Source organism: Salmo trutta, chromosome 4, assembly GCF_901001165.1.
Source record: "Salmo trutta chromosome 4, fSalTru1.1, whole genome shotgun sequence".
NCBI classification, from domain to species: Eukaryota; Metazoa; Chordata; class Actinopteri; order Salmoniformes; family Salmonidae; genus Salmo; species Salmo trutta.
Window position 1 is genome coordinate 43,306,575 of NC_042960.1, and position 16,685 is coordinate 43,323,259.

Sequence of the window (16,685 nt, forward strand, 5' to 3'; positions counted from 1 at the left end):
TGCCTCAGTACGTGTTTGTGCCTCCGTGTGTGTGCGTGTGTGTGTGCAAGTGCCTCAGCATGACCCTCTCTCCACCCCTCACCTTGTGGGCCTTAACCCCTTCCTAACTCTGTGGTAGTGTTCAGGTTAGCCGGACCCTCCAGGTGGTAATCAGGCTAGCTGCCTGCTCTAATTTTAACAAGACCTATAAACCTCTATAATGACCTTACCCTGGCCAGTGAAACTCTGGCTCATTTAGATAATGAGAGGTCCCCATGGGTTAATATGGTAAAGGCTGCCTGCCCTAGCCCTGAAAGCTTATACAGGCCTTCTCCCTCTCTCTCTCTCTCTCTCTCTCTCTCTCTCTCTCTCTCTCTCTCTCTCTCTCTCTCTCTCTCTCTCTCTCTCTCTCTCTTTATATATGTACATTTATTTTTGTGCTACATTAATATTGATTACTGCGTTGTTGGGCTTGGAGCTTGTAAGACAAGCATTTCACTGTACTTGTGCACGTGACATTAAGAACTTGAATCTCATTCACTCAGGTTCTTTACCTCTGACCTATTTCTGTAATATAATCAATTTCAATTCAAAAGTCTTTATTGGCATGGGAAACATATTTTTACATTGCCAAAGTAAGTGAAATAGATAATAAACAAAAGTGAAATAAACAATGAACAGTAAACATTACACTCACAAAAGTTACAAAGGAATAGAGACATTTCAAATGTCATATTAAGATCATATACAGTGTTGTAACGATGTGCAAATAGTGAAAGTACAAAAGGAAAAATAAAGAAACATAAATATGGGTTGTATTTACAATGGTGTTTAGTCTTCTCTGGTTGCCCTTTTCTTGTGGCAACAGGTCACAAATCTTGCTGCTGTGATGGCACACTGTGGTATTTCACGCAAACAAAATTGGATTTGTTTTCGAATTCTTTGTGGGTCTGTGTAATCTGAGGGAAATATGTGTCTCTAGTATGGTCATACATTTGGCAGGAGGTTAGGAAGTGTAGCTCAGTTTCCACCTCATTTTGTGGGCAGTGTGCACATAGGCTGTCTCCTCTTGAGAGCCAGGTCTGCCTACGGCGGCCTTTCTCAATAGCAAGAATTTGCTCACTGAGTCTGTACATAGTCAAAGCTTTCCTTAAATTTGGGTCAGTCACAGTGGTCAGGTATTCTGCCACTGTGTACTCTCTGTTTAGGGCCAAATAGCATTCTTTTCAATAAGTCAAGTAATTATCTTTTTGTTTCTCATGATTTGGTTGGGTCTAATTGTGTTGCTGTCCTGGGGCTCTGTGGGGTCTGTTTATGTTTGTGATCAGAGCCCCAGGACCAGCCTGCTTAGGGGACCCTTCTCTAGGTGCATCTCTCTGTAGGTGATGGCTTTGTTATGGATGGTTTAGGAATCGCTTCCTTTTAGGTGGTTGTAGAATTGAACGGCTCTTTTCGGGATTTTGATAATTAGCGGCTGTCAGCCTAATTCTGCTCTGCATGCATTATTTGGTGTTTTACATTCTACACTGAGGATATTTGTGCAGAATTCCTTGGTTCCTCATCTCATGTTATCTCACTTTCTTATCTTTCTCTGTCATTGTCTCTCTGTATCTCTCTGTGTATTTCCCAACTCTCCCTTCCTGTCTTCACTCTGCCTTCATTCTCTCTTCTGTTCACACATTAACATCTTGGCTCTCACTCTCAGTGACATCATCTTAGTCCTTGTGGGGGACCATTTTCATAGGCTCCAAAGTCATTTATAAGGTGCAAACTGCCCACTTTGTGTGTCTATCGAATTAGACGTGTGAGAGCAGACCATTATTGCAAAGAGCGAGCAATAAGTAAAGAGTATTTAGTAGTGAAATGTGTTTAAGACATCAACATCTTTATTATCTCAGATAATGTGATACATTAACTGCACTGTTTTGTTCTCTCTCTCTAAATGGCCACTCGGTCAGTGTGTGTACATCTCTGAGGAACGGACCTAATACTGTGTCTGTTTCAGGTCCCAGAAGAAGACAACGTCAATCTCCCTGTCCATTCATTCACCTTCACCCAAGAGCCCCGAGGCCGTACCTCACCGCTTCACCCTGGTCCAGCCCCTATCTGCACCTCAACACCGGGTAGGACACACACACACACACACACACACACACACACACACACACACACACACACACACACACACACACACACACACACACACACACACAGCGGTATACGATCTGGCTTAAAATTGAAACCACAAGGAAACACAACCATTTCTCAAGGTGGATGTTGATGGTCAGATTATCTTGTCCTCCAGATGCGGAGTCCAGTTTCTTCACTACATGGTGATGGTTCTGTCACAGCGCCCCCTATCTTCACCAAGGTAAAACTACATCTGGAATTATGGCAAAGTTATGCATCCCACACACATATGTGCAGACACTTGCATGCTCCATCTCCCTGGAATAACACAGGATAGGACAGTGGCTTTCACTGGCGGGGGCCAAATAAATCATTACAGTTAGCCGAAGGGCCGGAGCGCTCCTGTCTCCTGGTTTAACTGTTGTGGAACCCACACCTCTTCCCCTCCTCTCCCCCAGCCCACCTCGGGCCATGCGTCGGGCTGTGTGTGTGATGGTGGCATGTAAGTGGCAGAGCATCAAACAGGCCTGCCAAACCCACAGGGGTCAGGAGAGTTTCACTCCCATCCATCCCTGAAGACTACATTTTCCAGTTCATTACTGAAAGACATTTGTTTGTCTTCACCCCCTCCTCCAGGAGCTGAAGGGCTTTAATCATCTCAACAAGTGGGTGAAGTCAGGGGTGTGATGTCACCCTGGCTGTCACGCACGCACACACACACACACACACACACACACACACACACACACACACACACACACACACACATTCACACACATTCACACACATAGAGTCGTAAACACACGCACACACACACATTCCACCCAGGTCGTCCCAAAATACACAGTGAGATTCCCAAACACAGTTAATACACTCACAGACACACACACGCACACATGACCTCCTCCGCACACAAAGAGGGAGTTTCAGTTGCTGATAGATGAGTCCTTTCACTGTGAGACCTGTTGACTGGTTGGAGAGGTAACACAATGCTGCCTTGGCCTCTCAATGGATGGCTTCCTGCCTCTCTGACTGCAACACTAAAGCTGTCACAGGATTGTCTGGAGAAGAGCCCTGCTCTGTCCTTTAGTGAAACAGAGTGCTGTAAATGGGGACAGTGTCTGCTGGCCTCCCACTCCGTAGCGTGGTGTTCTGCTCACTGACACTGTGTTGTCATCTTCCTCTTTGTCTTCATTAATTCCCTTCTCTCCCACTTTCTTGCCCTTTCTTCCTTCCCACGTCTCTTTCTCCTCTCTCTCTCTCTCTCTCTCTCTCTCTCTCTCTCTCTCTCTCTCTCTCTCTCTCTCTCTCTCTCTCTCTCTCTCTCTCTCTCTCTCTCTCTCTCTCTCTCTCTCTCTCTCTCTCTCTCTCTCTCTCTCTCTCTCTCTCTCTCTCTCTCTCTCTCTCTCTCTCTCTCTCTCTCTCTCTCTCTCTCTCTCTCTCTCTCTCTCCCCATCCAGCTCTTACAGGATGCCCAGGCGTCAGAGGGTCAGGTGGTGGTGTTGGAGTGCCGGGTTCGAGGCAGTCCTCCTCTGCAGGTCCAGTGGTTCAGACAGGGACAGGTCATCCAGGACTCTCCAGACTTCCGCATCCTGCAGAAAAGTGAGACATTCTCAGTAGAGTCAGAATACTTATTGGTGGTGGCTGGACCCAGAGTTAGACCCACATAGCATCGACGAGTAAAAAAAAAAGGATTGTGACTTATGAGTCTTACTCCCTCCCTCTCTCTGTTCTTTACCTCCTCTAACTCACTTCCTTTGACATCATGTGAAACACAGAGCCCCGGTCTGCAGCAGAGCCAGGTAAGAGGAACCCCACTTCCTCCATATGTCATTTTCAGTCATGTTGTTGTCATCAACAAAGTCCCAGCCATATGTCAACTCCCGTCAGCTCCACCATCCATCCAAACCGTCCTCAATCTATCTGTTGTGTCAGTCTGTGCTGTCACTTTGGCACTGGGATGATGTCATCTCCCGTTCACCTGGATTTGATGAAGAAAAAGGTGTAAGGCCTTAAAACTACAGTCTGGCACAGTAAGAGGGAATCCCTACTAAACTCTCTCACACAGATTTACACACAGACTTTTTCCAGTCTGAGACGGTGTGACTAATAAGATACATCAGGTGTTATCGCCAAGCTCTCACAAAAACCCTGTGAGTCACACTACAGACATCTCTCAACACCTGTCTTTTCTCTCTCTCTCTCTCTCTCTCTCTCTCTCTCTCTCTCTCTCTCTCTCTCTCTCTCTCTCTCTGTCTGTCCATCCGTCCGTCTGTCTGTCTGTGTATGCTTTCCTACTTCACCTGCCATATTCAGAGCGGTGTGTGTGTCAGTCAGTCTGTCTCTCTACCCTCCAACCCTGTCTGCTCTTTAGTCTCTTCCTTGGCAGTGAGTCACATCTAACTGTCAGTCTCCTGTCTAACATGTACATACCATATGTCTAACTGTCTATCATATGTCTGTCTTACCTCCAACTACAAACACATGGATAGTAAACCTGCCACTCTTTTCTATGGCTGTGTAAATGTCTATTAAACCTGTCTAAAAGAGTCAGCGTCTGTCTCATTCAGATTTTACACACTTCTCTGTCAGCCATACCACTGTCCTTATACTGACCACCAGAAATATATATTTTAGCTGTTAGTTGTAACACTGTGTCACTGCTACCACAGTGATTTGATGAGAGTTGTAATTGTTTCTTCCAGAGGAGATATGTACGCTGGTGATAGCTGAGGCCTTCCCTGACGATGGGGGTCATTTCTGCTGCACTGCAACCAACCTTTACGGCTCCATCAGCAGCACAGCCCAACTCTCTGTCACCGGAGGGGCCTTCAACACTCCCACAGGTGAGTTACCATCATTATTGTATTCACAGTTACAGAAAATGTACCATCGGGACAGTTTGTATAACTTGTAGCAACTTATAGGTGAATTTGCCTTTAGTGTAATTGACTTCAACTTTCAATTGTCTAGTTTGCACAGTGTTTATGCAGAGTTTTGGTACTGTACAGTTCGGAAAGTATTCAGACCCATTGACTTTTTGTTACGTTACAGCCTTATTCTAAAATTGATTTAAAAAAATCCTCATCAATCTACACACAATAACCCATAATGACAAAGCAAAAACAGGTTCGTAGACATTTTTGCAAATTTATGAAAAAACTAAAACTGAAATATCACGTTTACATAAGTATTCAGACCCTTTACTCAGTACTTTGTTGAAACACCTTTGGCGGTGATTACAGCCTCACGTCTTCTTGGGTATGACGCTACAAGTTTGGCACACATGTATTTGGGGAGTTTCTACCATTCTTCTCTGCAGATCCTCTCAAGCTCTGTCAGTTTGGATGGGGAGCGTCGCTGCACAGCTATTTTCAGGTCTCTGCAGAGATGTTAGATCGCGTTCAAGTCCAGGCTCTGGTTGGGCTACTTAAGGACATTCAGAGACTTGTCCTGAAGCCACTTCTGCGTTGCCTTGGCTGTGTGCTTAGGGTTGTTGTCCTGTTGGAAAGGAAACCTTCATCCCAGTCTGAGGTCCTGAGCGCTCTGGAGCTGGTTTTCATCAAGGATCTCTCTGTACTTTGATCCGTTCATCTTTCCCTTGATTCTGACAAGTCTCCCAGTCCCTGCCGCCATAAAACATCCCCACAGCATGATACTGCCACCCCCATGCTTCACCGTATGGATGGTGCCAGGTTTCCTCCAGACGTGACGCTCAGCATTCAGGCCAAAGAGATCCATCTTGATTTCATCAGACCAGAGAATCTTGTTTCTCATGGTCTGAGAGACTTTAGGTCCCTTTTGTTAAACTCCAAGCGGGCTGTCATGTGCCTTTGACTGAGGAGTGGCTTCTGTCTGGCCACTCTACAATAAAGGCCTGATTGGTGGAGTGCTGCAGAGATGGTTATCCTTCTGGAAGGTTCTCCCATCTCCACAGATGAACTCTGGAGCTCTGGCAGAGTGACCATCGGGTTCTTGGTCACCTTCCTGTCCAAGGCCCTTCTCCTCCCATTGCTCAGTTTGGCTGGGCAGCCAACTCTAGGAAGAGTCTTGGTGGTTCCAAACTTCTTCCATTTAAGAATGATGGAGGCCACTGTGTTTTTAGGGACCTTCAATGCTGCAGAAATGTTTTGGTACCCTTCCCCAGATCTGTGCCTCAACACAATCCTGTCTCGGAGCTCTTCGGACAATTCCTTCGACCTCATGGCTTGGTTTTTGCTCTGACATGCACTGTCAACTGTGGGACCTTACATAGACAGTTGTGTGCCTTTCCAAATCATGTCCAATCAATTGAATTTACCACAGGTGGACTCCAATCAAGTTGTAGAAACATCTCAAGGATGATCAATGGAAACAGGATGCACCTGAGCTACATTTGAAGTCTCATTGCAAAGGGTCTGAATACTTATGTAAATAAGGTATTTCTGTTTTAAATGTTTTATACATTTGCAAACATTTCTAAAAACGCTTTGTCAGTATGGGGTCTAGTGTGTAGATTGATGAGGATTTTTTTAAATGTAATTCATTTTGGAATAAGGCTGTAACTTAAGAAAATGTTGAAAAAGTCAAGGGGTTTGAATACTTTCCGAATGCACTGTACATCTGGTTCAACGATGAGGGATCGTCTACCTCTGGCTCATGTCAATGATTACCAATAGGCAGTCAGCCTGGGAGGTCGAGTGGTTTTGGCTCCGACCTGGATCCCTGTGTGGTATTTCTTCTGGTCCTCTTTATTATCCTGGATAATCTTTGATCTATATGAGAATGAGAAGAAAAGAAGAGGGGGAGGAGAGGAGGAAGAAATAGGCTAGTTAGGTGGTGAGCAGCATATATCTCTGTGGGAGAAGGGAGGCGTGTTTATTCTCTCTGTGTACTCTCAGTTCACCACGCAATCAGAGGAAATCCACAGGCCAAATAAACAGGGATTACATCAAGAGCTCCTCAAGACAAACAGGCTGACTAGACACAGCTGCTACTTTAGATCACATGCTAACTTAACTTAGTGCTGCCATGTTAGTGGGGTATGTGAGGATGGGGGTCAGCTGGGCTCTGCTGGAGGTAATATTAGTGTACTATGTTAGGAAAAGGGGAGGGGAGGATATGCTAGTGCACTGTGAAGAGGAGGGGGTAGGGCTATGCTGGGGGTAAACCTCTACTCTCTCCTGGTCTCTCTCCCTCTAGCGGTATACGAATCGGCCAGGGACGGTGTGGCATCCGGCGATGACTCTGTCTTCGACGATGCCCAGGCCCCCCCCCCCACCCCAGCCCACAGAGATCAGCCTATTGGAGGTACCGCCCAAGATCCCACCTAGTGCCAGTGCAGAGGGTTTCCATGTCAATGAGCTGGAGATCTGGCCCAGTGTGTCAGCCCTGCCGCACTCCCACATGTACCCCAACATGGAGGGCCAGGACCGGAGGGCCAGTCCCCCTCAGCCCTCTTTCGGCCTGCCTCCACCAGAGCCCCGGCCAGACTTCCTAGGCCCAGCCAAGATGTCTCCACCCCCGGTGAAGGAAGCCCCTCCGCTGCCCAACAAGCCCAAACTGTGAGTACACCCATCCTGCCATCACCCTTGTCCTAAGTGATGGCTGATTGAGCCGGCATCATGATTCCCATAGTAAGGGATTGGACTGGATTGTTGATCAGGGAGCTGGGTGTATTCAGCTTTTGAAAGGGGAATCCCAGCATAGAGAACAAAAGCTTTCCGGTCTCTTTATGGTGTCAGTGCCATGTCAGTGCTGTGTTTGTGTGCCAGAGATGGCCTGGCTGGCAGCTGCTTTGCGGCTCAAAACTAATCTGTCTGTATGGCTTCTGTTCTGTTGGATGGCTCCTATTGTCTTTGTATGACTCCTGTGTGCACGCCCAGGACCCCTGCTCTGTCTGTATGGCCTCCCCGTAGCCTCCCTGTAGCCTCCCTGTGTGTATTATAGTGTAAGCAGCGGGTATGATGTCTGTGATGTTACAGGGCTGTAGAGCTTTGATAGTCTTTGTATGGCTTTTTTATGTTTTTATTTGGGGTGGCAGGTAGCCTAGCGGTTAGAGCATTGGGCCAGTAACCAAAAGGTTGCTGGATCATATCCCAGAGCTGACAAGGTAAAAAAAATCTGTCGTTCTGCCCCTGAACAAGGCAATCTACTGTTCCCCAGTAGGTGGTCATTGTAAATAAGAATTTGTTCTTAACTGACTTGCCTAGTTAAAGAAAGATAAAAAAATTGGGACTGTTCCTGTTGCAGGGCTTGCTGTAGCAATGGTCAGCAACAGTTGGAAAATGGATGAAGATAATCCAAACTTTTAGGATTTATATAATCCATCAGATATTGACTGAATTAAAAGTTCAGTGGCTTCATTTATCAGTATTGAGTGGAAACTATTCAAAATACTACCACATAGAAAAAAGTGTGATTTAAGGGTCATATGCACACCGGTAGGAGATCACCATTGATAAATACCATTTGTTGTTCAAAACCAAACAAATAAAAACGTTTCAGAGACGGAAATAGAGGTGCTAGTGTCAGAGATTGAGTACAACCAAAAGGTTTTATCTGGCTCGCTCAGCTGTAGCTACAAAGAGAGGACCATTAGGCCAATGAAGTTGCTTTAGCGATGGCAAATATACTTCACATGAGTAGACAACACTCACCATTAAGCCATCCATCCTCAGCGCTCTCCCTCTTGTAGGTGTATAGGCTAACATTGTTGCCACCACATTCAGCAGCGTCTTTTGCGCATCACATCACCTGCACATTAAGAATGGAAATCTTTTCTGTTCAATATAGCTTAAATCGTTTTGGGATGGTGATTGTATGGCGATGTGGGTGCAGTCTATTGGTCCGTTCGTATTTGGGAACCGATTGATGGCATCATGGCAAAGAAACACCTCTTGACTTCAACCTGTTGTACAATGGTGTATAGAAATTGTAAGTGTTACTGTTAATTTTGCTGATGATTGCATCCCAAACATTGGCTCATCGAGGGCTGTGAGATGCCAATCGGCAAACTCCCGCTGAAAAGTACCCGTTGCCAAAAACCCAAGGGTGGATAGCACTTGGATGTGCACAGGAATGGCACGTGTTTGCCTTTTTAAAGTAGGTCTTAAATCCTCGCAAAGATCCTATAAGATAGTTTTTTTGGAAACGATATCTGATGAGCCAATCGGTACTATCTGCAGAAAATGTCCCACCTGTCTCTAAAAACGTGCTCTCTGCGAAATACAGCACGTGCCACATTTTCCAAAAGAGCAAGATCAGCCATCTCTCATTCGATTTCCCATTATCTCAGTATTTTATCGTATTTCAACAATGGTTTCACTTTCACGCACACCTCTCATTTAATAAATTACTGTACTTTATATGGATTATTAACGAATGCACTGACGTGGTCAAATTAAATAGCATGTCAAGATATGTTGCTTGAATTCACAATGGAAATACAATGACATTTAAATATTATTTCATTATAACTCACAATTTCACACATTTTCAACATATATTTTCCCCATTCTACACTTTACAAACAGTTCCCTTATTCCACCACTTTGCACTGTGCATACGCAATGTCATGGCTGTGCCCACACTCTCAAGCAAACATTCATATTGATGAATCTCACATTGGCTGATGTAAAAAGGGCTTTATAAATAGATTTGATTGAATTTGATTTGAAATGATTCCACGCATGGTTTACACACAAATGTGTGCCTAAGCAGGATTGATAAATGAGGCCACAGGGATTTTGGTGGGTATTTAATGTATTGTAAAATGTAAAAAAGAAAATCATACAATGCACTCATAAACTCAGCAAAAAAAGAAACGTCCCTTTTTCAGGACCCTGTCTTTAAAAGATCATTCGTAAAAATCCAAATAACTTCACAGATCTTCATTGTAAAGGCTTTAAACACTGTTTCCCAAGCTTGTTCAGTGAACCATAAACAATTAATGAACATGCACCTGTGGAAAGGTCGTTAAGACACTAACAGCTTACAGACAGTAGGCAATTAAGGTCACAGTTATGAAAACTTAGGACACTAAAGAGGCCTTTCTACTGACTCTGAAAAACACCTAAAGAAAAATGGCCAGGGTCCCTGCTCATCTGCCCAGGAGGCATGAGGACTGCAGATGTGGCCAGGGCAATAAATTGCAATGTCCGTACTGTGAGACGCCTAAGACAGCGCTGCAGGGAGACAGGACAGACAACTGATCATCCTCGCAGTGGCAGACCACGTGTAACAACATCTGCACAGGATCGGTACATCCGAACATCACACCTGCAGAACAGGTACAGGATGGCAACAACAACTGCCCGAGTTACACCAGGAACGCACAATCCCTCCATCAGTGCTCAGACTGTCCGCAATAGGCTGAGAGAGGCTGGACTGAGGGCTTATAGGCCTGTTGTAAGGCAGGTCCTCACCAGACATCACCGGCAACAATGTCGCCTATGGGCACAAACCCACCGTTGCTGGTCCAGACAGGACTGGCAAAAAGTGCTCTTCACTGACGAGTCGCGGTTTTGTCTCACCAGGAGTGATGGTCGGATTCGCGTTTATCGTCGAAGGAATGAGCGTTACACCGAGGCCTGTACTCTGGAGCGGGATCAATTTGGAGGTGGAGGGTCCGTCATGGTCTGGGGCGGTGTCACAGCATCATTGGACTGAGCTTGTTGTCATTGCAGGCAATCTCAACTCTGTGCGTTACAGGGAAGACATCCTCCTCCCTCATGTGGTACCCTTCCTGCAGGCTCATTTTGACATGACCCTTCAGCATGACAATGCCACCATCCATACTGCTCATTCTGTGCGTGATTTCCTGCAAGACAGGAATGTCAGTGTTCTGCCATGGCCAGCGAAGAGCCCGGATCTCAATCCCATTGAGCACATCTGGGACCTGTTGGATCGGAGGGTGAGGGCTAGGGCCATTACCCCCAGAAATGTCCAGGAACTTGCAGGGGCCTTGGTGGAAGAGTGGGGTAACATCTCACAGCAAGAACTGGCAAATCTGGTGCAGTCCATGAGGAGGAGATGCACTGCAGTACTTAATGCAGCTGGTGGCCACACCAGATGCTGACTGTTACTTTTGATTTTGACCCCCCCTTTGTTCAGGGACACATTATTCAATTTCTGTTAGTCACATGTCTGTGGAACTTGTTCAGTTTATGTCTCAGTTGTTGAATCTTGTTATGTTCATACAAACATGTACACATGTTAAGTTTGCTGAACATTTTCTATACATTTTCTCACTGTATCAGGTATTTTTTTAAATATTTTATGTTAAATGAAAGAAAATTATATATTTATGCATTTGCGTAAATATACCAGGCTGGAAACACCAAACACAGGCTCTGTCCACACTACCAGCATTTACCTGCACTGCATGTGTGGGCAGTACAAAAGACAATCTCTTTGTTGAGGAAGTAATTGCAGCACTGGATGCATTTTGTGATCCCAAGAAAAATGAAACAATTGAGAGATATCATTTTTTCATGTGAAGTCAGGGCCAAGATGAGAGTTTAGACAAATATCTCAATGAGTTGAGGACTCTAGTGGCCACCTGCAACTTTGGAGTAATCACAGACTCTCTTATCAGGGACAGGATTGAGGGTGGCACGTGTGACCCACACTTAAGAGAGCACTTACTCAGAGAGACTGATCTCAGTATAGAGAAATGCATACAGATTGGAAGAGCTGCAGAACTGTCCAGACAGAGAGCTAAATAAATGTGCAGGGCCCTGTAGCAGTGCATGCAGTAACAACAGAAAGAGAGACCGAGAGGGAGAGGAGACCCTACAGAGGGACAGAGCATTATACAATACTGTGGACAGACACATGAGAGAAAAAAGGAAAAATGCCCTGCATATGGACAAAAATGTCAATCCTGCAGGAAAAACTATCACTTTTCTACGGTTTGCAAAAGTGCAGGGCCCAGCAAGAGAAACAGAGTCCTGGCAATGGAAAATGCGTCAGCTGACTCAGAGAGCGGTGAGGATGTTCTCTGCATCACACTAGGGCCAAAGTCAGAGAGCGTCAACTTGGTACAGGAGAAAACCACAGACCCCAATGCAGCTATCTTTACAACCACGCTGGTCAACAAAAAGGCAGTCAGATTTCAGCTAGATTGTGGTGCTAGTTGTAATGTTATCCCTGCAAACCTCACAAAAGACAGTCACCTAGAGCCCTGCAGTCAGGTATTGGTGATGTATAACAAGAGTACTCTGACGCCACTGGGGAAGTGCACACTTAAAGTGATCAATCCACGCAATAAGAAAACCTAGCGAGTTGAGTTGATTGTAGTCAACAAGAACGTGCACAGGCCCATTCTAGGCAGTAAGGCTATCCAGACAATGGAGTCGATTACTGTGCAGCACCACAAAATTATGGACATCGAGAAAACAACAGGATCCTGGACTAAAGAGCAAATTAAACAGGACTACTCTGATGTATTCCAGGGAGATGGATGCTTCCCCGGCAAACTGAAGCTGGAAGTGGATGAGCGAGTGGAGCCCGTCCAGCTGCCAAAGAGAAGAGTGACAGTGGGACTATATAAACCACTCAAAGAGGAGCGCGGTGGTCTAGAGAAAAGAAGGATGATAAATGCAGTTGAAAAAGCACAGACTGGATTATCAGCCTGATCGTAGTGAAGAAAACGTCTGGGTAACAAAGAGTGTGTCTTGATCCAAAACCTCTCAACAAGGCACTCAAGAGGAGCCATTACCCACTTCCCACTACTGTGGAACTGGAGGAGGAATCCAGCTATCTCACCACGTTCTCTACTCCCATGGAACTCTACAGGTGGCTGCGCATGCCAATGGGAATCAGTCCAGCCCCAGAGACCTTTCAGAGAAAGTTGAACCAGGCAATGTAAGGTCTTCCAGGAGTCAAAATCAATGCAGATGACATCCTGATTGTGGGAGAAGGAGACAACAATTAAGCAGTGAGTCTGGACCATGACAAAAACCTGAGAATGCTCCTGGACAGATGCAGGAAGCTCAATATCAAGCTGAATCCGGAGAAGCTGCAGCTCAGGCAGAAGGAAGTGCCTTACATTGGCCACCTGCTAACATCAGAGGGGTTGAAAGTGGACCCAGGAAAAGTGACAGCCATCAGATAGATTCCTAGGCCTACAGATGTGCAGGGGGTGCAGCGCTTCCTGGGCATGGTCAAATACCTAGCCAAGTTCTACAGCCACACCACGGAGCTCTACGAGCCACTGCGACAGCTAACACACAAGGACTCACTGTGGGAGTGGTCAGAGAGACATGAGCATGCTTTCAATAAAATCAGGGATACCATTGCACAGACCCCTGTGCTGAAATCCTACAACCCAACAGAGCAGCGTGTACTACAATGTGATGCATCAAAGAGTGGGTTAGGAGCAGCCTTGATGCAGAGAGGACAACCAATAGCATACGCCAGCAGAGCCCTGACAGAGACTGAAAAAGGGTATGCACAGATCGAGAAGGAGCTGCTTGCAGTGGTGTTTGGCATGAAGAGGTTCCACCAATTCACATATGGACGAACTGTGGAAGTGCAGTCAGATCACAAGCCTCTAGAGAGCATCATGACAAAGCCTCTCCTCAGCGCACCAAAAAGACTACAACGCATGCTCATGAGACTCCAAAACTACGAGGTCGGTCTCCGATACGTTCCTGGAAAGCATGTGGTGCTGGCCGACACCCTGAGCAGGGCGTACCTCACAGAACAAGACAACAGAGGCCCTGTGGAGGTCCAAGTGGAATCAATCAATATGATGCACTACCTCCCTGTGTCAAGCGAGAGACTAAAGGCCATCCAGAGAGCCACTGAGCTGGACCGGGAGCTCCAGACACTGAAATATATGATCCTGCAGGGGTGGCCTGAAGTGAAAGAACATGTACCCTTGGAAGTAGCCATGTATTTTCACAACAGAGATGAGCTGAGTGTGCAAAATTTAGTTATCTTCAGAGGTGGAGAAAATGCAGAGAATCCATTCCTCACACATAGGAATCGAGGAATGTCTGAGAAGAGCTCGCGAGTGTGTCTACTGGCCGGGCATGAATACACAGCTGAGAACATACATGTCTGTAAGGTTCTGCTTTTCTTTTCTTAGTCAACCTTGTGTTCTTTTTCTTTGTGTTCTTGAACGTAGCCTTGTCTTTCATTTTTGTTCATTGATTTCACCTGTGTTCGTTTCTCACCTGGTCTCATCAACTCCCTATTTAGTTCAGTTCTTTCTGTTTGTATGGTTGTGAGGGATTGCTTGTTTTTGACTGCCTACCTGTGTTTGACCATTGCCTGCGACCACGATTCCTGCCTTCTGCGAAGGCTTAATAAACATCTGCCGTGGTCTGCGCGTGAATCTACATCTTTTTCTCACTGAGTATTCGTTACAATGACACAATGTAGCACCTGCACTGCAAGGTGTGTGAAGCAGCAGAAAGAGACGTTGAGGCCACACGAAGCATCAAAGCGTCCCTGAGAAAAAAATAGGGACTGACCTGTTCCAGTTCAACAACAGATTACATGGTCACAGTTGATTATCTCTCCAACTTCTGGGAAGTGGACCATTTGGAGAACACACAGTTGAAAACGGTCATTCAAAAACTGAAGACACACTTTGCACGCTGTGGGATACCTGACATCCTTTACTCAGACAATGGTCCCTAGTTCTCTTCAGACAAGTTCCGAAGTTTCAGCAAGGCTTGGGACTTTACACACAAAACATTGTCTCCAGGATACCCGTAAAGTAATGGGAAAGTGGAATCGGCAGTGAAAACAGCCAAAAGACTGATGGCAAAAGCAAAGAGAGCCGGTGCTGACTAATACCTGGCCATGCTGCATCACAGAAATACCCTGTCACAAGGAACAGACAGCAGCCCTGCAATGGCGCTCATGGGAAGACGTACAAAGACACTACTTATAATGAGCGAAAATCTTCTGGGACCGGTGATGGCAAACTGTCAGCCGGAGAACTTCAAAGAAAGACAGCAGAGACAGGCAAAGTACTACGACACCTCTGTTAAGGATCTCACAGAGCTGCAACGAGATGACAGGGTGAGATTTCAGCCACTCACAGGACAGAAACAGTGGTGGCAGAGGGCCACAGTAGTCAGACCTGTGGAGCAAAGGTCCTACGAGGTGAAGACAGAACAGGAACAAGTCTTCAGGAGGAACAGGCGACACCTGAGGAAGAGCAGAGAAATAGAGGAGGATTTCCCCACTGTTGAAGACCCTGGCACAGAGCCAATTGACAGAGCACCAGCTGACGCCCAGCAGGGTGCTGAACACAACCTAGAGGTGGACGCTGCACCTCAACAAGAAGATCCTAACATCTCAGGTCAAGCACCTCCCGATGTAGTCAACACTCCCCACACAAGGTCTCGTAGGGCCACCCGAAGATCTATACACCTGAAAGACTTTGTGTGGAGGTAAAAATAATAATAATGTAATGGACAATCAGAGACATTAAACAAACATTCAGTTCACATTCCAGTTTATTGCAGACATGGACTACAAGCCAAAGTTAGGTAGAGTCTGCTTTTGCTGTAAAAAGAGAACATGTAGCAATATTGATGTTACTCATATTGATGTTACACAGGAAACGGAAGCCAGTTGTTACTTACCTTATTCATGTCCTGGATGTGCTGGTTGACAACATGCCTAGTATCTTTGTCTGTCGCGACTACAATACAAAGCATCTTGAAACAAATAACAGGATAAAATTGGATTAAAAGTCAACACGCCTGGCTCTAGATTACACCTATCTACACATACTTTTGTTTGTGAGATCAGACATAAAATCACTATAATCAGAGTGTTCATTTTCGGGAGTTGCTTTCATTTCAGCACATCTAATTTGTAAACATTTCAACTGTATTAAATTCTACCTTTTTTCAATTCCACCAAAAATCAACACACATCAAAATAAAGTTCTCGTTCTTGTGACGCAAATGTCGAGACGGTGCGTTAAATCCCAGACGAAGGTAAAACAACGTATTCCATTGAGCCCATTTCAGCCATTACCAGGGTGTGTTTGACAGGTCATTAAACATTTCCGCGGTCGTAACCTTAACGGGGGAAAACAACAGGCAAGAGTATAATAGAGGTCTTAGGAGTCAAATGAAAGCAGTTAATCCAGAGAGATTGAAGTGGATTTTGCAACCCTCAAACACAGGAAGTAGATGGCTGAAAAAGACCGCTCCACAGGTGGGCGGGGCATGCGCGTTGCTACTTGCTGTTGCTCAGTCAGGTCTGTCTATAGATGGAATTGTATGAAGCTTCTGATCTTGGCTCATTTGATTTAGTGGTTCAGGCATGATATAGGTCTTGTGCATTAGTGAGGAGGGACGTTATAGTCGCGATGGGGTCTGAGACTGATGTATTTGTGATGTGGCCTAAGACTGGGCGCATGTGAAGCATGAATGTTATGTGGGGCTCATGCTCTGTGCTTTGCACATCGCATGTGCATTGTTGCGTTGAGTTTCTGAATCCCCCTTTTGGATGCCTGTTTGGTTAACTCTTACTAAATGTTGACTTTGTCCTCTATGCTTCCAGAGCGGCGGGTATAGAGGAGGAGACAGAAACTGACAGGTAAACAACAGAAAAGTTGG

The 16,685-nt window shown here is 45.7% G+C and overlaps 1 protein-coding gene across 5 annotated transcripts in view; it reads left to right on the forward strand.

Moving 5' to 3' along the window:
* The first annotated feature begins 3,589 nt into the window (after positions 1-3,589).
* The window catches only part of LOC115192399 (palladin), a 57,066-nt gene continuing 43,970 nt past the window's right edge, over positions 3,590-16,685 (forward strand). For 2 of the 5 annotated variants that reach the window (XM_029750864.1, XM_029750868.1), the window contains exons 1-5: positions 3,590-3,711; positions 3,888-3,911; positions 4,815-4,955; positions 7,291-7,652; positions 16,630-16,665. In XM_029750864.1, the coding sequence (XP_029606724.1) occupies positions 4,857-4,955; positions 7,291-7,652; positions 16,630-16,665 (497 nt within the window). In that variant the 5' untranslated portion in view covers positions 3,590-3,711; positions 3,888-3,911; positions 4,815-4,856. The remainder of the gene's footprint in view (positions 3,712-3,887; positions 3,912-4,814; positions 4,956-7,290; positions 7,653-16,629; positions 16,666-16,685) is intronic. The other 3 variants (XM_029750866.1, XM_029750869.1, XM_029750865.1) reach the window with 2 other exon arrangements.